This window comes from Cervus elaphus, chromosome 23 (assembly GCF_910594005.1).
Source record: "Cervus elaphus chromosome 23, mCerEla1.1, whole genome shotgun sequence".
Taxonomy (NCBI): Eukaryota; Metazoa; Chordata; class Mammalia; order Artiodactyla; family Cervidae; genus Cervus; species Cervus elaphus.
In genome coordinates this window covers 27,654,802-27,677,611 of record NC_057837.1, presented here as the reverse complement: position 1 = coordinate 27,677,611, position 22,810 = coordinate 27,654,802, and the positions used below count along the sequence as shown (strand labels likewise).

General features: G+C 40.9%; 1 protein-coding gene and 1 non-coding gene across 3 annotated transcripts; both read left to right on the top strand.

Annotated features, from left to right (window-relative positions):
- The first annotated feature begins 3,368 nt into the window (after positions 1-3,368).
- On the top strand, positions 3,369-20,219 carry LOC122682104 (phytanoyl-CoA dioxygenase, peroxisomal-like). Of its 2 annotated transcripts, XM_043884860.1 has the most exons (9): positions 3,369-3,443; positions 7,322-7,380; positions 8,363-8,473; positions 9,112-9,280; positions 12,017-12,098; positions 13,379-13,560; positions 15,363-15,512; positions 17,566-17,697; positions 20,013-20,219. In XM_043884860.1, exons 1-9 carry the CDS (start codon positions 3,369-3,371, stop codon positions 20,064-20,066), a joined length of 1,014 nt encoding a protein of 337 aa, XP_043740795.1. In that variant the 3' UTR covers positions 20,067-20,219. The 2 variants fall into 2 exon arrangements, with proteins under 2 accessions (XP_043740795.1, XP_043740796.1); XM_043884861.1 differs by lacking the exons at positions 17,566-17,697; positions 20,013-20,219 and adding an exon at positions 15,678-15,922.
- A 627-nt stretch (positions 20,220-20,846) lies between these two features.
- Positions 20,847-20,919, top strand: TRNAR-CCU. The gene has a single exon. It is a non-coding gene; the product is annotated as a tRNA-Arg (tRNA).
- The last annotated feature ends 1,891 nt before the right edge of the window (positions 20,920-22,810 follow it).

Below are 22,810 nucleotides of genomic sequence, written 5' to 3'. Positions count from 1 at the left end.
TTTTTCCAGTAGTCATGTATGGGTGTGACAGTTGGACTATAAAGAAAGCTGAGTGCTGAAGAATCGATGCTTTTGAACTGTGGTGTTGAAGACTCTTGAGAGTCCTTTGGACAGCAAGGAGATCCAACCAGTCCATCCTAAAGGAAATTAGTCCTGAATATTCATTGGAAGGATGATTCTGAAGCTGAAACTCCAATACTTTGGCCACCTGATGTGAAGAACTGACTCATTGAAAAAGACCCTGATGCTGGGAAAGATTGAAGGCGGGAGGAGAAGGGGATGACAGAGGATGAGATGGTTGGATGGCATCACCAACTCAATGGACATGAGTTTGAGCAAGCTCCGGGAGTTGGTGATGGACAGGGAGGCCTAGCTTGCTGCAGTCCATGGGGTGGCAAAGAGTCAGACATGACTGAGTGACTGAACTGAAATGAACAGTGTCGGGCTCTTCAGTTCTTGCTACTGTGTCATTGGAGTAACGCATTAAAAGACTATATTTAACATCATTTAGGTATTTTTAGGTGTCTCCTCTCTTGGAAAGACTTAGAAAGGGGCACCCTAATGGAGCCCCACCTACCTATGTATAACACACCCCTGCCTAAACTCCATGGCTGTTCAAGTCAGTCCCAAGCAGGGAGTTAGGCCAATCATTTCTGGTGGCTCAGACAATAAAGAATCTGCCTGCAATGCAGGAGACCTGGGTTCAATCCCTGGGTCAGGAAGATTACCTGGAGAAAGGAATGGCTACCACTCCAGTATTCTTGCCTGGAGAATTCCATGGCTGAATTCCATGGCTCTATCAGGAGCCTGGTGGGCTACAGTCCATAGGGTTGCAAAGAGTCGGACACAACTGAAGTGACCTAGCACACAGGCATGCATATGGGGAATTGTAGGCCACCTGAGTGTGCTAACTGGCTGTCACGATTGGAATTAAGTGCCCGCTAAAGTCAAGTGCTTAACCTCCCACGGAGGGTGAAAACGTCATTTCCTTTGGGGTTTTTATTTTAAAAACATGATTCCCTGGTCCTGAAGAAAGTCTTCCTGGCTTGGATATCTGGGAAGAGGTTAGAGGATACGCATACATTTCAAAGGTGAAGAGTAAGAATTAAAGGTGCATGTCTTCTAAATTAAATGTTCTTTTAAAAAGGGATGTCAGGGGCTTATAATCAAAAAGAAGTTTGTCTAAAGTTCATTAAAATTGAGGGGAACATTAAGGCCATCTTGGGTGCCCTCTAAGACAACCACAAACATACCACAGAATTTATGTCTGCTGCTTCAGAAAGACCCTGAACCCAGAGATAAACTTGGAAATTTCAGATCCCTGTGTGGGTACCTTCTTATGAACAGCCCATTGAAATGAGCTCAGAAATGTTTCCTTTTAATGCCCTTATGCTAGAGTAATTTTATTGATTAATGTTTATTGAGACATTTATGAAGCATCAGTTTGGTGGCAGAGACCATCTCCGGGATGAACAAAGTAGAAACTTCTTCAAGAGACCTCAGAGCACTGAAGGAGACAGACATGTAAGTGAACACTTCAGCTATAAAGTGAAAGTTGCTCAGAAGTTAAACATGGAGTTACTGTATGATCCCCAAAATCTACATCTAGGTATCTACCCAACAGAAATGAAAACAGGCCCACACAAAAACGTGCACAAGAATGTTCATAGCAGTATTATTTATAATAGCAAAAGGTAGAAACTACTCACATGTCCACCAACCAATGAATGGATAAATAAACGTGGTATATCTGTACAACAGTATTAAGGATTCAGCAATAAGAAGAAATCAAGTACAAGGGGACATATGTGTATCTATGGCTGATTCATGCTGATGTTTAGCAGAAACCAACATCATTCTGAAGAGCATTCATCCTTCAATTAAAAAATAAATAAATTTAAAAACAAGAAAAGAGATCTTCTAGAAAGAATTTCTAGTTTTTACAGCCACTATGGAAAACACTATAAAGGTACCTCAAAAAATTAAAAACAGAACTAACATATGATCCAGCAATCCCAGTTCTAGGTATTTATCTAAATGAATTGAAATCAAGATCCTGAAGAAATACCTGTACCTCAAAAAATTAAAAACAGAACTAACATATGATCCAGCAATCCCAGTTCTAGGTATTTATCTAAATGAATTGAAATCAAGATCCTGAAGAAATACCTGCACCTCCATGTTCACTGCAGCATTATGATAATAGCCAAGATGTAGAAATAAACTAAGTTTCCACTGATGGGTACTGGGTAAAGAAGACAGGGTATATACATATTAATACAATGAAATTGCTGTTCAGCTTTAATAAAAAAGAAAATCCTGCCATTTGTGACAATGTGGATATACCCTGAGAGTATTATGCTAAATGAAATAAGCTAATCACAGAAGGATAAATACTACATGATACTCTTTGTATGTGGAATCTAAAAGAGTCAACCTCAAAAGAAAAAAAAAAAAAAGTCAACCCCATAGAAGCATAGAGAATGATGGTTACCAGGAGATGGAGAATTGGAGAGGTGGGTTCACTGGTACAAAGTTTCAGTCATGCAAGGTAAACGTGGGATTAACAATAGAACTAACAGTGCTTCATTCTATACTTAACATTTGCTGAGAAGGTAGATATTATGTTGTGTTCTTAACACACCCCCAACACACACACACACAAAATAATGAGATGAAGAACTGTGGAAGGAAACTGTCTTTGATGGTGTTGTTGGTTTCAAGTATACTCATCCCCAGACTCAATGAATTTAAAAAAAAAATTCAAGCTCTTCCCTAAATTTCAAATTAGGGAATTCCAGGGCTGTCCAGTGTTTAGGGCTCCCCTGCGTCCACTGCAGGGGTTCAATTCGTGGTCACCAAACTAAGATCTGGCATGCTGAGTGGCTACTCCCAAAATTAAACTAGAGCATTTCATAGAATCATTTATGTTGTACACCTTTTTTTTTTTTTTTTTAAATGACCAAACTTTCTAGTAATTCAGACTGAATTTCCAGTAAATTGAACATCTCTTCTGGAAAGCACATGTTACTTTTTAGAATTTTCATTCCTTCAGCAGCTTAGCAGAAGGATTCTCATGAATAAAATAAGTAGAAATATGTAGCTGAGCATGAGTTATGCTCTGGCATGCTTTCTTCCTGGGGGATCTTAACCAAGTGACTGAGCCCCCAGGGACTAGTTTCCTGCTCTGTGTGACAGATATGGTCTTCAGGATCTTCTAGAACAAACTGACGTGCCCTTGGCTGAGGTGTGAGGTGGCAGCTTCTTTAGCCCCAAGGCCTTGGCTGAGCAGGAGCCACGTGGAGGCGGGGCCGGTAGCAGAGTTAAAAACAACCTACCTCCAAGGGCCAAGTGTTCCCCCAGAGGCCATGGACCAGAACCATACCTCCTCCCGCCTGCGCATCCTACTGCGCCACCTCGATGGCTGCTTGGCCAGGGCCATTGTATCCTTTGGGAGCACGGCGTTCGAGCTGGGAGAGTGGTGGGTTTCAGGGTGCATCATACAACCTCCTGGCTGACTCTTCCTGGCTCCTGGCTCCTACCACCTGTCCTTGTGATGGTCACATCTCTTCCAGGCGCTGAGGGGCGAGGACAGGTGCATCCCCCAAGGCCCAAGAGGGGACTTGTCTGCCCGGTGGGTCTGGGACTGCTGGCTCCAGTGACTTGGTGTCGGAGTTGGCGTCGCTGCAGCCTTCCGGACCCTCTCAGGGCCTTTGTTCCCTGGCTTTGGGAGGGGACGGTGGGAAGTCCAAGCAGGCCGACTCTCTGCTGCCCTGTCACTTTCTCTACTTGACCATGCCTGATCGTGGGGCTGCCTAGAGACAGAGACCACAGCCAGGGGCGCAGAGCCACCCGGAGGAGCAGAGGGGTCCTCTTGGGCTGGAGCTGCCCCCCAGCTCTTCCTTCTCCAGGCGAGCCCGGTGAAGCTTACACTGTTTCTTGGAGAAGGGCTGGGCGTCCTGTGTCCACTCCTAGTCAGGCCTTCCGAAATTAATCCCAAGTCAATCTGTGCGCCACCGGTGTTGGATCCAGAGAGAGGTCACTGTGGGACTCAGAAATCAACTTGCTTTACAGAATTGTTTTTGCGTGTTCAGTGATCTCATTCAGGGCGCCAACACGGGCTGGGATTTGATTGTTTGCTTTTTCCTTAAGTGACCTGATTAGCCTCTGCTCTGCTGTATTCAGGACCCTGAAATTTTTCTTAAAGTCGATTCTAGTGGCTGTTCCTTTTAATTTCACTGTTGTTCTCCCAGATGAGTTCCAATCAAAACCACTGTAAATTTAAAATCCCATCCACAAACTGATAAAGGGAACCTTGGTGACTCTGTGGCTTCCCTGGTTGGCTCAGAAGGTAAAGAATCCACCTGCAATGCAGGAGAACTGGGTTCGATTCCTGGGTTGGGAAGATCCCCTGGAGGAAGATTGGCAATCCATCCCAGTGTTCTTGCCTGAAGAATCCCCACAGACAGATGAGCCTGGTGAGCAACAGTCCATGGGGTGTCAAAGAGTCAGACACGACTGAGCAACTAGGCACAGCACAGGTGATGCTATCATCTCATTTTACACGTGAGAAAACAATTGAGGTTAGAGGTTAAAACTCCTGACAAAAGTCATTTGAGGCACATAGTGGTTGTCAAAGCGTGGTCCCGAGGCCAGCAGCATCAGCACCACCTGGGTACTTGGTAGAAATGAAGGACCTCAGGCTCTTCTCAGACCTGTGGTATCAACATACAGGGGCATGGGACCAGCAAACTAGTTTCACTTGGTTCTGATACAAGTTCAGTTGTGAAAACCACAAATATACTGGGACCAGATATAATTGGAACTAGATTAAGTTTTCTGGGTCAGGTTGTTACCACTTTCAAATTTTAATTGTGAGGGTTCTTCTTTATTTTGGGGGGGGGTGGCCTAGCTGCATGACACGTGGGATCTTAGTTCCCCAACCAGTGATTGAACCCATGTTCGCTGCAGTGGAAGCACTACGCCCTAACCACTGGACTGCCAGGGAATACCTTAAATTTAATATTCTGATCATATTGGACTTAGCTTTAATAGTATGGAGGTCAGAGTTGGTTTTTTCCATATCTGTTTCCTAGAACAGCACCAATACAAGCTCCTATGATGGTGGAAATGTTCTGTGCCAGCACTGTCCAATATGGTAGCCACATGTGGCTATGAACACCTGAAATATGACTAGTGCAGTTAAGGCACTGAAGTTTTCATTTGAATACATTTAAATTTGTGGAGCCAGAAGTGATGAGTGTCTCTGAGTACTGGACAGCTCCCCCTGGTGTTTCAGGGAATAAGGATGTGGTTTAGGCTTAAACAAACTACTGGAAATTTTGTGGCAGTTTCCTCCTAACCTCAATTCATTTTAAGAGAGGTGGATTCTGAAATAAGAAATGATTTTTGAAGTATCACAGTCTAGTTTTTATTTTGATAAAGGTTTTTTGGATGTGGACAATTTCTAAAGTCTTTGTTGAATTTGTTACAATACTGCTTCTTTTTGATGTTTTGGATTTTTGGCGGTGAGGCAGGTGGGCTCTTAGCTCTGAGACAAGGGATCCCACCCACACCCCCTGCACTGGAATGCAGTCTTAACCCCTGGACCGCCAGGGAAGTCCTACAGTGTAGTTTTTAAATGCAGATAAACACAAATAAGAAAATCAATATCACCCATAATTGCACTTCTTACTGGTCATTATTTGCAAACAGTTTGGCGTGTTTATTTCCAGGTATTTACATAATTGCATAATTACACAGTTAGGACCATGCAGTATGGTACAGATTTTTGCCTCCATTTTTTTCCAGGTTTACTAACATTATATAGGAAACTTGGTAAATAATTATTAGCTTTGTAAACATTTACACGTATTAAAAAAATTCTCCAAGAACAACCACAACAAAAATAAAAACCATAATGCAGGAGTGGGAGAGAGGAGAAAAGGACTGGAAGACTGATGTCTGGACTGTCCTGGCAGCCACAGTTTGCTGAGAACATCTGACAAAGAGGTTAACTCTCCCCCTCAGGGAAAACAGACCACAGCTAGTAATTCTGACTCCTGGCCTGCCTCCTCCTTGACTTTTTATTTTTCCACACTGTGATGCCTGTGGGATCTTAGTTCCCCAAACAGCTAAGTGAACCAGGGCCCTCCAGAGAGAGAGTGCTGAGTCCTAACCACTGGGATGCCAGGGAATTTTCATCTCCTTGATTATTATATTGTCCCCAGTTACATACAGACAGCATTCAAAAAGCATGTTTATAAGAAGTGACATTCTGAAAATAACTCTTTCAGCAAAAGAAACAATGGAAAAAATGAGAAGAAAAAAACCCCCAATGCTAAGACAATCATCTGTGATAACTATATAGAAAAGAAAACTAGAAGGAACTTTCTAGTTCTTTAAGATATTTAAAATGATACTCTAGTATGCGGATTATATTTTTCTTGGAGTCATTGTTTATTTTATGGGCTTTTTTTTTCTTTTGAGAAACCATAGGTAATTCAGAGGCCTGTGAAAGGCTATATCACTGCAGATCTTACATCTAAGGACACTAGTGTTTCTTTACGCCACTAGTTCTCCAAGTATTTTCCAACCTCAATACAACTGAAAGATACAATCCAGTCCTACCACAGTGATTTTTTACTGGGGGAAGAATTTTGGAGCTTGAACTCTAGTAGGGGTTTGAAAAAGTTCTCCAGGTGAATCTGACACCCACCATACCCACTTCATCTGAGAATCCAGTGCTTTACAGAGAGGCACTCCACCAAAGCAATATAGCCTTTAGTCTTGAACCAGGGTTGGCAAACATCTTCCATACTTTTTTTTTTTTTAAATGACCAGCCAAACTGTTTCTAATATTTTGGACTAGGCTCCCACTAAGCTAAATACCTCTTTCGAGCAGCACATTTCTCTTTATTTCTAGAATAGAGCCTTTGCATTTTTATTCACTCAGTAGTTTGGTGGAAGAAATACCCAGGGGGAATAAAATAGAAGGAAAGTATGAATACAGTGTCGGTCAAGTCTCAGCTCAGTTGTTTTCAGCTGGGTGACCTTGGACCAGTAACTGAACCCTGACCCCAGCCAAGGGTTTCTGCTCTATGCAGTTGGAATAATACAGCTCTTGGCTTCCAGGCACCTCCTTAGGCTATTGTGAAATGAGACGGTCTAAGCAGCAGTGCATTGAAGTGTATGTGTATAGTTGGTGTGCTTGATGACTGTGTAGGGCTGGTCTTCCCTTGTGAAAATCAATCCAGGGTGGGTTGATTCTAGATAGGTTGATGCCTAGACTTCACTTGATTTGCCTTAAATCACATCCTAGATAGCTCACCCCACTGCAAGAACTGGTTCTCCAGCCAGTTTCCAGCCTCAACAATTCCAGTAAGTAGATATAATTTTAATTCTTAACCATACAATGTATATAAAGGTTCCCCCCCCTCCATGGTAACTAGGATATAAAACACAGGTTGCATGATGAGAATTTATTATACAAGTCCTCCAATCCAGGACTTTTTCTAATTGGAAATTTTTGAAGACAAAGACTTTTCCTATATGTATTTTAAATTTTAGAAAGAAGTAAAAATGTTAGAAAGTGCATAAGCTTACTTTGTAAAATTCAGGCATGGTAAATCTCATTTAAATTATCCTGTTGTTTGGTCACCCTGATGTCTCAGCTAGCATCACTGGTTTATCTTGAAGTCACCTTTGAAGTGGAAGACATTGATCTCCATGGACTATTCTCATAGAGTCGAAATTCCAAACCAGAGGAAGGGACAGGGTGATTTGAGTTTGTGTGTGTTCTATACCCTTATTTAGATTTTTGTTACTTTGATTTCTTCTGTGAATGCATGAACCAGACAATTAAAAACACAAAATGTATTAAATTTGTTTCCTGTTTGATAAACCATATGTATTCATTACAGAACAAATTTTAAAATCAGAGAAATAGGAGGAATTAAAAAAAATCATCCATAATGCCATTCTATTAAGGAAGTCACTGTTAAATATTTTTCCTGTATTTCTCTATAGTTTTTTTTTGAAACAAATAGTGTCTTGGTTTTACATCACTGTCATCAAATCTCAATGTAATAAGCAATGTCCTTAATTTAATAGCTATGTTCTTCATTTTTAACATTGTCATATCACATTGAATGGATATGATACAATCAGTTAATTATTCTATTTCTTAGTGACAGTAATTACTGCTTTAGATTTAAAACTTAAAAAAAATTCAGATTATTTCCTTAAAGTGTTAGAAATGCTTGGTGGAAGAGTACAAACATTTCTCAGGTTCTTGATACATAATGTTAGGTTATGATTTTTAAACTGGATTTATTTGAGATTTTTTTTTTTCCTCCTTTAGGTATACTCGGGAGAATAATGTTCTAAGCCTAGAACAGAGAAAATTCTATGAAGAAAATGGATTTCTTGTCATTAAAAATTTGGTGTCTGATGCTGATATTCAACGCTTTAGGTGCTAACCAACACTTTATTATATAAGAGGAATGTGTATTCTGTGTGTGCAGTGGGACTATGGGTAGGATTACCTTGTGAGTGTTCAGATATTTTTCAGGGATCAGGTTTGTTAGGAAGTGGCTTGTTAGAACCTGGGTTTGAGCCAGAGTGGCTTTAATCTCAGCCTCTTCAGTTAATGTTGTAGGTGTAGGGCAATTTCCTTAACTTTTCCATGCCTGTTTCTATATCTGCAGAATGGGGGAAATAACAGTACTTAGGTCCTAGAATGGTTTTTAGGACTAAACAGGCAAAGTAGAGACGGAGTTCTTTGAACAGGGCCTGGTGCATGGTGATGCTAGGGAAGTGTTTGCTATTTTGTTCTGATGAAACCAAATCACAAATATTTCCCACTGGTCCACTAAGCTAAGGACTATTCAAATTCTGGTGGTGAATTTCAACTCCACAGTTAGGAGGCAGGCACTTCTGAGTTGGCCATTTTCTCCTTCCTGTCATCAGAACTATTCGACATAGGATTGAGGACCACTTAGTGCAGAGAAACCACTCCCAAGTCTTGGAGTCTTGCCACAGAACAAGGGGAAGGCCAGGCAGGTGCTTAGCGCCTTCGGTACTGACATCATTTACCAATGAATCTTCTAGGAATGAGTTTGACAGAATCTGCAGAGAGGAGGTGAAACCATTCGGATTGTCGGTGATGAGAGATGTCACCATCCCAAAATCAGAATATGTGCCAAGTGAGAAAATGATTTCCAAGGTCCAGGATTTCCAAGAAGATGAGGAACTCTTCAGATACTGCACCCTCCCTGAGGTTCCAGATCTTCCTGTGCTTTCTTTCTCTTTAAGCTAATAGCCCATCTGCATGCCTGCCTCTGAAATCTTCTATTTTTTCTTGTTTTTTTATGTTATCTTTCCCCTTCATACTGGAGACCTAAAGCAGTGATTCCCAATCAGAGGCAGACATTTAGCGCTGTCTGGAGACATCTTTGGTTGGCAGGCAGGAGGGATGATGGCTTCTCATGGGTAGAGGTCTGGATGCTGCTGCTGGTTCCAGGGATGCTATCATGTACAGAACAGCTCCTTCCCCACTCAAAGAATTATGCAGCCAAAAATGCCAGTAGTTCCAAGACTGAGAAATCCTGCTCATAATTTTACTGTTTTTGAAGAAAAGCAGGAATTCTGTGGTAGAGTAGAAAGCCTTTCTCATACTCCATACAGCCATGTCCACAGGGATCAAAGTGTTGAGATTTACTTATTGTACATTGTATATTTTTCAATTTGTTTTATGAATCTGGTCAGTAGAATTGTCAGTTTGTTTTTAAATTTAAACTAGTTTTTTAAAAAAATTATTCTTTAAGAATAGTTCATATTTGAAAAAATATCCAAATACCATGGAAGGATAGGAAATGAAAAGCAGATTCCCTGACTCCCAGCAGAACTCACTGTTCAGTTTTATGTATTCATCTAGAATTGTTTCACATATAATCAAGCATATTTGAATAACTCCACCCTTTTTTGTAACAGGGAACATCCTGTTTGTCATCTTGTTTTTTCCACTGGTAGTACATACATATGAGATGTCTTTCCCTATTGGTATCTATGGATCTACTTCGTATTTCATAATCTATTGCATAGTATTCCATTGCATATATGTACTACAGTTCATGACTGTAAATAATAAATAACCATTTGTTTATATGGTTTTAAAGGACATTTTGCACAAAGTACTTACTAGAACTTATAACCCCAAGTGCTGTTAGAAAGTCTGATTCATGAAGACAGACTGCACAGCTGAGCCACATGGGAGGTCTGGCCCCTTGGGTTGGGAATGGAAGGGGAAGGGACCCCTCCAAGCCATACATCTTTCCCAACCTCAAGTCCTGTTACAGAAATGGAGGCTATGTGAGTGATCAGGATAAAAGGCAGGAAATCACAGGCAACGTGTGGTAGATGAAGCTCTGTTGGGATGTTCCTACCTCTGTAACTTGTGAACCATGTGTCTGGTGGTTCATCCAATGATTTTTAGGAGGTAGACATTCTTCTAATAGCTAGGTATTTATTTTAATCTGTACTGGAAAAATGAACCAGCACCAGATTTCAAGAACATTACTAATCAGGATAAGACTCAGATAAGACTTAGGGAGAACAAAGACTTAATGTACTTGGGAAGTTCTGCATAGCAGGACAGAAAAGCTGAGGATGGCTTCTGAATGATGATGGTTTAGCAAATAACAGTCTAGGAAGGGTAGATTAGAAGATTGGGATTGACACATATACAAACTGCTTATAAAAAACACAACTAGTAACAACTATTATATAGTACAGGGAACTCTACTCAATAGTTTGTAATGACTTATATGGGAAAAGAATCTTAAAAAGAGTGGGTATAACAGATTCACTTTTCTGTATACCTGAAACTAACACATTATAAATCAACTATACCCCAATCAAAATTTTAAAAAAAGAAAATAGCAGCTTTTTGTCACTTTTTAATACATCCCCAAAATGACAAAACAAATGCCTTATTTAAAAAACAAGCATTATACCTGACTCCTGGGAATTTTGTAACATTTCAAGTGTCTCATACTCAAATTCCCTATATTCCTTACATACAAGAGATCAAACAATGAGAAAGCTGTAAAATGTGTTTTTTGTTTTTTCCCCCTTTGGAGTCAGGCAGAATTAGAGTTTGAATACCACCTTTTTCATTTAACTGGTTCTGCCAACTTGGGCATGTTATTGGGCATGTTATTCTTGGGGGTTTTCATTTCAAAGGATTTATCAGTGGATAAAGGCATTAATTTTCAGGGATTCTTGTGAGGCTTCACCAAGATAATGTAGACAGAAAGCCCCTAGCAGGTGGAGGCATGCAATGTAGCGTCCTTTCTAGGGGGTCTGATGCTCCCACTGCAGCTTATTCCTCATAGCTGGGCTTCAACCTCAGCGGCCCATGTTATTACATGTTTAACATCTTTCTTCCCACCAGTGTATAAACTCAAGGAAGGCAGCAACCTGGTTATTTTGTTCACTGTTGTGTCCCCAGTTGCTGTCACTCTGCCTGGTTCAGAGACTCAGGAGAGTTGTTGAATTAATGACCACGCTGATTGTGAAGCACCCTCTGAGTGCCTGTTCTCCTTCCCTCATGGTGATTCATGACAGCTGCAAACCTGTTGGGACCTTTCCGGGTCCCTCTTACAAGAGTCTCTGTGAAGGAAAAACAAACTGCCTTCTCACCGGGCAATGGCCAACAGTTTAGTGCAAAGAGGGGTATTACTGCCTTTTGCATGTGGTATTTCACAGAAGTGCAAGTCTCTTGTAGAAGAAGCACTTATGTTTCTAGCTAGTTCCAAAAAGCCTGTTTATTTCAGTGTGTAGTAACTTTCCAATGATTTCCAGTTGCTGACCTTTCCATGGTTTATTTGCAAGGTTGTGAAATATTGATTGATTTAAATGACTGCCAAATGGATTCTAGTATAGATAGATGTACTTTGTGCTGCATGCTTGTGCATCTGACTTGCCATGAACTTTTTTCCTCCTTTTCCCTTAGATTCTGAAATATGTGGAGTGCTTCACTGGACCCAATATTATGGCCATGCATACAATGCTGATAAACAAACCTCCAGATTCTGGTAAGAGTTCTTATTTGTAAAAGGAAAGCAAAAACAAAATAATATAAGCAAACAAAAAAAGAAAATGTTTAATTAAAGTATGTAAGGTTATAGTCTAACAAATAGCAAAGGCACAACTGCTAAACTTTGCATAAATGAATGTATGTACTTTAAGTCATAATATAGCTTACATCATAACAACACTGAAGCATAATAGTGATGTCGATGTTAACTGTAGGGTTATTGCTGGAACTATAGACAAGTGGCTTCTAGAAGATGCAGTTTAATAAAACACGACTGTCACTCTATCCCTTAATATTCAACATCGCTAAGCTTTGTTACCCACTCTTACCCATGCATGAGAGTGTGGACTTTGCCTTCTTGATCTGAAGAAAGTATTATTACTAACAAATTTAAAACTGAACTTACATATCACATACCATAGCTATTTTTAAAATTCCCTGTGCTTGATAAAATCTAGCTTCTGAGCCCTCCCTCCTAGAGAGACTGATTCAGAAAACAGAACCTAGGAATCTGCATTTTATTAACCATACTCAGAGATGCTAATGCAGATGACTCTTGGGCCACACTGAGAAATTCAGCTGTACCAGTGGTAGGAAATCAGCCATTAGAGATCTTTGATACGGTTCTAATTTGTCTCTGTCCTCTCCAAGAGAGGTTTATGTGCTAAGCCTGTAGCCTAACATCAGCAGGCCTTTCCCTCCCTGGGTGTCTTGTGTGAAGAGATCGTGAGGCCTGGGGGAACCACATTCAGAAGGCAATCCTAGGGGAGACTGTGAATGTGGACATAGTATCTCTGGTTCTCCACAGTGATTGTACAGCAAATGGTTCTAGCTTGCTAGAACCATTCCAATTCCCATTTGGGGGAAACCTCTTGAGAGTCCTTCTATTTATTTATTTAGTTAATTAATGAATCATTTTTTTATATCAGTCACTTAGAAGGCTATCACAGGATCTCAGATTTGACCACTCTCTTTAATTAGTCAACCTGTTTTGGGTATACTAAGCTCTATGCCCAAACCAGAGTTGGGAAGGTATAAAGCACAACATATGTACAGATTGCTAGAAAACAGTGTAAGTAGTCCTCAGCTACCAGAAATCCAGAAAGAATTAGAGGATCGAGTCATTGTGCTGATTCAGTCTTCTAATTTGGTGCTTATTTTAGAGGCTGGTTTTCTTCAGCATTGTCTCATTTGGTTTTTGCAAGGATAGGTCACTGTTCTGGTTTTTTAGGCAGAGAAGAATTCTGAGACTTTATTTAGCAACAGATTCTGTTTCAGGCAAGAAGACATCCCGTCATCCCTTGCACCAGGATCTGCACTATTTCCTGTTCAGGCCCAGCAATAGCATCGTTTGTGCCTGGACAGCCATGGAGCACATTGACCGGAACAACGGCTGTCTGGTTGTGCTGCCAGGGACACACAAAGGCCCCTTGAAACCCCATGATTATCCCCAGTGGGAGGTAAGTCTGCTAGATGGCTGAGTTTTGATCAGATTTGATTGTTTTGATTTCATATCAGTACTCATATTCTTGCCTGGAGAATCCCATGGACAGAGGAGCTTAGCAGACTACGATCTATAGGGTTGCAAAGAGTCGGACATGACTGAAGTGACTCAGCACTCACACACACATAAGGAGCTTTACCAGTAAGATGACATTTCCTTTCTTAGAGAAACATTGTTCTGGGATGTAAAATGAGAATCAGGGAAAATTCCAGGATGTCAGATAAAATGATCACCTCCATTCTTTCAACAAGTGCTTGAAGGCCAACCAAAGTGGTGGACTTTGGTGATGCTATAAAAGATCTGAGATTATAAAGCCTAACAGAAGACATAAGACACAAACACTGTAACATCAGATGTGTATGCCAAGTGAATCTTACACACTGACTGGTTGCTCTCTCAGTGAAGAAGAGGATCATCTGCTTCCACCTGGAGAGACCAGCAGAGAGAGGCTCTGGGGAGGAGCAGCATTCCATTACCAGGCTGTTCCACGGTTTATCAATTTAGCCGGCCAATGCTTTGGGGCCCATGATTGAGGCGATCAAATCATTTTTTCAAGGACAATAACCTTGTGGTCTGGCACAGTATATGTATTGCAGGTGTAGGAGTCCAGAGGCAGAGAAACAAGAGAGCAGACTCTTAATTAGTGTTTTAGATGTAAGGCAATAAGGTCTCAAAATCCCATAATGATGGTCAGGATGGAAGAGCACCTTTTGTTAAGGCAGACAGAATGCACATGGTTCTGCAGGATATTAAGAATATTGGGACTTCCCTGGTAGTTTAGTGCTTAGGAATCCAAGCTTTCACTGTGAAATGCGTGGGTTCAGTCCCTGGTTAGGGACTAAGTTTGGACAAACCACTCAGCAAACACACATACACACACACACACATGTTTCAGGGCTTAGTGCTAAGTGCTGCAATGGGAGATTAGATGGTGTTATCTTGCTCAAATATCCACTCTGGGCATGAGGCAAAGACTCACCACAGTACAGTCAGGAAGTAGTCATTCCCCCAAAGGAATTTGGGTTTGGGATAGTCTTAGGAAAGGAAATAGGAGACTGCCCAAGACCCATAAAGGCTTGCAAGCTTCTCATTTTAGGTTTTTTCATAAAAGATATAACCATTAGTTAATGCAATAATTAACTTTGAAAATAGTTTGAAAACAAAAGTTGTGGGTTTTTTTTTTTTTTGTGTGTGTGTGCAGTGAAAACAGGGGTTGAAATAATTTTAAAATGTAACATTTTAATTTATTTTCTTTCTTTACTCTGGATGTAACATGAGTGGGTTTTGAGCTCAGAAATACTGAGTACTTTCTCTCTCCTACTTGGGGAGAGGAGCCTCTCTCTGAGTTAGCTTCTCAAGAGATAGTTCTGAGCAATAGAGGAATGGCTGATGCAAGTTCCAGGTGAGGAGAAGAGCATGCTGGGAAAGAATGAACATGGGCTTACCAGGGGAAGGTGATCTCCTGCATTTCCACAAAATGCAAAGCTGATCTGGGTCTTCAGTTATCATTCAGTAATGAACAGTAGGTAGAAATTCCAAATTTTTCATCCAGTCTAAAATACCTCTGATTTTAACAACTCATGGCTTTCTAAAACCAGTCAACTGAGAAACTTTGGTATAAATAATTTTTTAAAAATCTAATTTGTCTCTTTCTCTTGTAAGAACTTAGAGAAGCTTTGTTTTCCCTGATGAATCATTGATAAGAGTTTTAATTCCTGGCTTCGTCACTTTCGGACTTGCCTTCTCTCGTGTTTTTAGGGAGGAGTCAACATCATGTTCTATGGGATCCAGGACTATGACAAAAACAACGCCCGAGTGCACTTGGTGATGGAGAAGGGAGACACCGTTTTCTTTCACCCTTTGCTCATCCATGGATCTGGTCGGAACAAAAGTCAAGGATTCCGGAAGGTACACGTTCACATCATAGCACTGTTTGAAGATGAATGCATGAGGAAGAAAAGTATCCCAATACACGAAAAGTTAAAGGATTTGTAACTTTTAACTCAGCTGCCCTTTAGTCTGGTGCATTTAGCAGGAAACATTTTTGTCTCCCTTGTCCTTTTTTGCTTACAGCAGTAAGAAGCCAGATGACCTTAGGATGCCATCACTAGTGAACATTCATGGAACTGCTCCAGACAGAGAGCTTAGTCACTTGGCAACTGACAGCATGTTTTCAGAGGAAAAGACAAAGGCAGACATACATACCAAATAATAACATTTGGAAAATATACAGGTCACAGAAGGGGAACGTCTGTAATATTATTGCTATTGGTTAAAATATTATTGATTGGAAAGGAAGGTGTGAATTGGCCACCTGGAAATCAGATATGGCCATATTTTTCAGTCTTTAGCCTCAGAATGCATTCAGCTTTATGAGATCAGTGCTTACATTAAAAACTGACAGAATTTCTCATAAATTCCCAGATTTCTTGCTTCTCTAAAATTCAGCAGATCTGATGATATGCTGGGCTCACATTTCCCTGTATCACATGGCTGTTGATACTAAATATTAGTGTCTTCTTTGGGGCTGAGTGAAGCTTTCCAGTTTATTACAACAGCCCTCTTGTCTCCCTGTGGCTGAGGGTTAGTTGTCAGATTTCATCCTCCATTCATTCAGATATCCACCAGGCTCAACAGGACTGAGATGAGCGTGAGGCAAGAAGGCAGTTCTCTGGGCTAACAGAAACTCAGAGATCCAATTAAATAATATCTTAATGTCTTATTTAAAATAAAGCAACATTAATGCTAAAAAGTCCATGGTGAGGCATTTACCTGGTGATCCAGTGGTTACAAATTCACCTTGCAATTTGGGAGAAGTTGGTTCAGTCCCTAGTTGGGGACCTAAGATCTGACATGCCTAAGAACAACTAACCTCTTGTGCTACAACTAGAGAGGCTGGGCACTGTGATGAAGATCCCACGTGCTGCAACTAAGACTCAATGCAGAAAACAAAAAATTTCACAATGAGCATGATCTCAAAATAAACAAGATTAGAACTTCCACTACCATGACACTCGGAACAGTGCAAATGGGGAGGTACAGGCACTATGCTGGAAATAGTGTGTTTTAATATATTAACTTTGTAATTTTTCAATATTTTTAACTGCTTTAATGTTTGGGAAAATGCTAAGCATTAAAAAATACATAAAAGCCTACAGGTAGGAGTGTACATTTCTTCCCTTTTGCCTCAGGCTACAAAACGGCTTAGCATAGCCCTAGGGTTTCCATAGGAAATAAAGTTCATGACTCAACTGTCTAGAAATTTGTAGGAAGTAGGAAGATCTTCTGATGGGTGCAGTCACCCTAACATAACTAACTTGTGACAAGGAAGGTGAGTTTTAACTATCACCTTGCAAGTTAGATCTGTTTATAAGTCCTTTGAGACTGGGGAGAACCAAATAACTTCCATCTTACCTTCAAAAGGAAACGAGATGAGTATTTTATGTGAATGCTATCAGACTGGAACTGTGCTTTGGACTGGAGAGGGGTGTCTACGTGTTGTTTTCCCTTGCAGGGTCTTTTCAGTTTTTCTTGCTCCATTATCTGTGGCCATGGAAACACCTCATTACAACTCATTACAAACTTCACTAACTTCTGTAACTGAGATGATGAGAAATCCTGCAATACACTCCTTAGTAGCACGTGGCAATATTCACTCATTACAAAAATCAAATGCTAAAAAGTTAGACTTCTTCCTTACATAATTCTGTTCCCTGCCCCGTACCTTTGGATAATAAATTACACAGTTAAAAATGTCTTACAATTTCTCAGTTAGCCTTTAGCTGGAAGAAAAAAAGCAGCTGAGTTATCGAGAGACTGATTTAAGACACAAGGGAACAGCATTCAATCTAGAAATCAAATGCTCAGTGACAGAACTTTCTGAAAGATGCCTCATTGCTTGACTGATGGTGTTAACGAGGTGTTTTTTTTTTTCCTAACATGAGTCATTCACTTTCCACAGACAATTTCATGCCATTTTGCTGATGCCAACTGTCACTACATTGATCTGAAAGGCACCAATCAGGAAAATGTTGGAAAGGAAATGGAAGAGGTATTCTGTAAAATCTATGGACAGAAAACCACCAGCCTGAAGGTATGTCTGTATGAAATGACAAGGTAAAGATCTCGTTTTTTTCTTTTCTTCAGATGTTTAATACTTCTCCTACCTGATTCAGTTTGAAAATATAAAGTGCTTGGGTTTACAGCTTGTTTCAGAAACATCGCTGAGACGTCCTGGAACGACAGTGGGGCTTGTTTGTACTACTTGTTTCCTTAGTGTGGGGGACCTGGATTCTGTAAGTCTAAGGGCTGTCCTGTTGTACGCAGGCCATCATGTTCCAAAACAGACAGGTATGAGATGAAATAGCACAATCACAGGTGAGGAAACGGAGGACAAAGTGACCTTCTGAATGCACAGATGTTAAAGGTTTGGGCTGCAAATCATTCAGTTCAGTTCAGTTCAGTCGCTCAGTCATGTCTGACTCTTTGCGACCCCATGAATCACAGCAGGCCAGGCCTCCCTGTCCATCACAAACTCCCGGAGTTTACTCAAACTCATGCCCATCGAGTCAGTGATGCCATCCAGCCATCTCATCCTCTGTCATCCCCTTCTCCTCCTGCCCCCAATCCCTCCCAGCATCAGGGTCTTTTCCAATGAGTCATCTTTTCTTACGAGGTGGCCAAAGTACTGGAGTTTCAGCTTCAGCATCAGTCCTTCCAATGAACACCCAGGACTGATCTCCTTTAGGATGGATGGGTTGGATCTCCTTGCAGTCCAAGGGACTCTCAAGAGTCTCCTCCAACACCACAGTTCAAAAGCATCAATTTTTCGGTGCTCAGCTTTCTTCACAGTCCAACTCTCACGTCTATACATGACCACTGGAAAAACCATAGCCTTGACCAGACGGACCTTTGTTGGCAAAGTAATGTCTCTGCTTTTTAATATTTTTTTGTGAAGAAGAGAGTATGTATGTATGTGGAATTCCAGTAAGACTCAAAGAAAGCAATTCTCAAGCAAGTGTTTGTTTGGGTCAGTTTGCATTGGGAGTTGAAGGAAAGCCTGCATGTAGCAGAGATGGGAGATCACTGATGGTTCTCATAGTGGTGTAAGAGAGCATTTCATATGCCTGCCTAATTAATACACCTCACTGTAGATTATTTGTTTTTAACTAGTGAACATTCCACGCTGTTGCTGATCAATAACAAGTTAGCAGTCAAGGCAAATAAACAAACTTATTTGCATTGTAGATTATATTTTAGGCCCTGAAGCAAGAAGCTGACCCTATTTGGTAAACGTGCCTTAGATAATCATAAATGCATCATCTATTTTGGGGGTGACATGACGCCCAAGTAGACTGAGTGTAATAATAACTCAGGGCCTCTCAGTACTTTGAAGAGGCTCGCACACCAGTGGCAAGGTGTTATCTTCTGAAACAACTTTCCAGCTCAAGAGTCTCCATCTTAACCCCTTTACTTTCTAGAATCTCTGAATGTATCCCTGTATCTGAAGATGCTCTGGCCTGACATTTGCACCTTCTGGAAGGTCTTGCCTTTTTCCATTGTCCAGCACTTAAATATCCTACAAAGGCAAGGTATTATGCCAGTTGGGGCTTCCATCCAGCACATAGAATTTTAAGGCAGGAAAAAAAATGTATAGATTCTGTTTGAGGTCTGTCAGAGTTGTACTAAATCAGTAAGTTCATGACTCTCTCAGCTATGGTTTATGGAGTTTGCTTAGAAGAACAACACTAACTTCTGCTACAGAGTTCTTTGCAGGCACAAAGCGCATTCCTACCCCTTTTCTTCACGAGACTCAATGGAGCAGTCGAGACGGCACCACGCTCTTAATGAGAAAAGGGAAAGTTTAAGAGATAGGCTTCAGTTATGTATGTGACAGGGATTTCCGAGGTCCAATTCTGAAACTGTTCTTCCCATCATACCTTGCCGTTTGCTAAAAAATAAGCAAAAACGTCTGAATTGTCTTATTAGGAACAAAGAAGAAAAAACCAATTCAATAGCCTAGGACATCATTTTCAGGAGCAGATCACCCAGAATGGGGCAGGCAAACATCACCAACGACAGCAGGAGCTTGGGTACTAAACTGTATTGTGACCAAACATAACAGCCATTTCCAACACCTGTAACCAACACAAACACCAAGAAAAGAAAAACTGACAGAGTGGGCACTCACTGTTCCACTGTCCTGGCTTATGAAACATAATTTTAGATGCTGGCAAGTAAATTAATTGGAGTCTCAGAATGTTGTTTTTATTTACTACCTTATGACTACTGTGGAGGGCTCTTTTTTCCCCCCTATTTAACCATTTGCAGATGCCAGAAATCTTTGTCTTACGGTGAATAGGTAAATCCAAGTTCCCAGAAACTCATTGTGTTTGGTATTATTTGCAGGATATATGGACATTTCGAGGTCGCGTTGTGAAAGGAAAAAGAATCAACCTTTGAAATAGCCCTTCGCTCAAACTCTTGTCAAGAAAACCAAGGTGCAACAAGATGTCAGAGGAAAATCTTTTCTCGATGAGATGATCTAATAGTTTCTATCCATGTTAACAAAATCCAAGTGTACGGATGCAGTACTTAATTGCATATGGGTAATAATGCAGTATGGTGGGATGTCTTCGATGGATATAAAGTAGAAAAAGTGAAATATTACTGTTTTAAGGAAAACTTGGGGTTGCAACTAATAAAGGTGATGCATAAAGAAGTGAGTTAGTTCAGTTTCTTTAAATCAGTTAGCTTTTTACCCAAGCAGGGATTAATGCTCTCAAACACAAAACCCATCACCTCCCAATTTTGTGTTGTGTGAGATTTCTTTTCAAATCTGGAACAATGAATATTAGAGGTGCAGTTAGTGAAGGGCCTAAGAATGGCATCAGGGTATAAAATAAGGGTGGAAACTCACATTCTGGCAGGATTCCTTCCATGGCCTCTCTAGACCAACCACCCTCCTTAAAAAAACAGACTGGATCTTTCCAAGTCTTTTTCTCTAAAGAAAGAGACCAGGGTAACTTTCTCTGCCAATTCATATTTGGCACAGCAGCTGAAAAAATTCAGCATTTATGAATGAAACCTAACCTCTTTCAAGGTCCAGGAAAATTTTTAGATAACTTTTGATTTGGATTTCAAGTGGTGTAGACGGGAAATTTAATTAGGACTATTTCTCCACCAGCTGAGAGCAGCAAGGAGACACAGTTCTTATTTTTTGAAAATTCTAGTTGAGGGATTTCCTTGGTGGTTCAGTGGTTAAGACTCTGAGCTCCTAATGCAGGGGGCCCAGGTTCAATCCCTGGTCAAGGAACTAGACCCCATATGCAGCAACTAAGACACAGTGCAGCCAAATAAATAAAAAATAAATTTAAAAAAAAATTCTAGTTGAAGCTTTAATAAGAAAAAAAAATAGTAAGCAAAGAAGTGTTTTTTTTTGTCATTCTGCTAAGCATATGTTTATCTAAATCTAGTGTCACTGTTTTTGTCTGTTTCTCTTTAAGGACACCCAATTTAAGTTCAGGTCTACCTTGAAACTGGGGACTTCAACACAGGAAAACCATACAGCAGAATTTTTCATTTCTCTGGTGTATTTTTGAGTGAAGTGCAATTAGTCAAATGTTTCCCACCTTATCTCAGTTCCTTTTGTGTACTAGTTCATCTAACAAATATCCAAGCATCTGTTACTGAACCAGGTTCATTCCTGCACACAGCTCAGCACTGATTCCAGGGATTTTGTGACTAGGCCCTGTGGTCTGGCCACTGGCTCACCTCTGAGGAAACACAGCTTTCTCCTCCAGGTACCTTGGAGCATCTCCTCCTGGTCTCAAACCTACATTTCCTGGTCTGCGGGCATTTCCCAAAAGCAAAATGGTCCCCAGCTCTCCTCAGAGACTCCCCTTGTGGCCCTCCCTCTGACAGGCTGGAGGTGAAATCCCAGCTCTGTTATTCCCCACCGTGACAGTCACTTAACATCTCCAGACCCCAGTTTCTTTATTTGTAAGATGGGACTTCATGGGGTGGTCTTGAAGAATAAAGAGGAGTGCTGGGTTTGCTTCTTTTCTGCTCTTATTCAGACTTCACTTGGTAAATAAGTTCTGAAAAATGAGGTCCATGTTACCCATAAAAACAAAGAAAACTACCCCCAGAACGGAAGAGGGGTTCCCCAGACCAGCTTCAGTGAGGGTGATCCCTTGGGTCCCTAATCTGTGTTGGTCCCTTGTTGCTCTGATGGGACCAAGCATCTTCCTCCAAAATAAAACCAACAAAAGCAAAAGCACCCACAATTTTAAATCATCATCTTAAATCACCTGATCTTAAATCATCCAGTGGTTGGAGGTCCTCAAGATGGGTCCCATTCACTCCTCATACATGCTTTTAAGCACTGGGGTTATACCTATAATAAGTGATAATCTGCTTGCTATTAAGAATATTTTTCCCCATTAAATTCAGGTTCCTTGAAAAGGATGTGGAAAACTTGGTCAGGGTGAGTGGAAATGAAAAAATTAGAGGGCTGGAAACTAGGACTTAACAGATGGCAAAGACAGCTGGGGGAAAAGATCTGAGCCTGACCAAAATTTTGAGTGATCTGAAAAATTTACATATGTTCCTTCCATACTTCTGATTCAGCTCTCAGAATTCCACTCCAAAGAGTCTCACAGACTGCTCAGTCACACAGACAAACTCCCTTTCATAGCCCCTTACACAGAAGACTTCACTCACACAAGCCCACCTGTTAACACTTGTACCTTCACACAGACACCTCTTCATGGGTTCCCTCAACAGAGAAACCCAGACAGCAGCCAGTATGTGTGCATGCACACACACTCACACCGCACACCACCATTCCAATCTCTAGCCTCTCAGATTTGCCTGGACATTGTTCCTGCTTCTCTCAGCTTTCATCCAAGTTACCTCACATAAATCACTTTCAACGGGTATTTATTAAGTGACTAGAGCTAACTAGAGAAGGCAGCTGAGGAGGGAGGGAAACCATGTAAAAATCTCAATGCATGGGGTGAGACTGGTCCTGAAACTGAGGTGAGGCATAAGGAAAAGCAGGCAAAGGGGAGAGAAAGAGAGGAGGGGCCAGGAGGAAGAGAAGGTCTGTCCTACCTGGAGAGGGAGGCATGGAAAAGAAGGGGAGCTTGAGAATCATCTTGAAGAATTATAAAGACTTTGCCAGGTGGACAAGGAGACGCTTG

Excerpts from the sequence above, each read along its gene's own strand:
- LOC122682104 (XM_043884860.1), top strand. The coding sequence starts at position 3,369 with ATGGACCAGAACCATACCTCCTCCCGCCTGCGCATCCTACTGCGCCAC. Across the intron at positions 3,444-7,321 it reads GCTGCTTGGCCAGGGCCATT|ATAGCTCACCCCACTGCAAG; the intron begins GTATCCTTTGGG and ends ATCACATCCTAG. Across the intron at positions 17,698-20,012 it reads AGAAAACCACCAGCCTGAAG|GATATATGGACATTTCGAGG; the intron begins GTATGTCTGTAT and ends TATTATTTGCAG.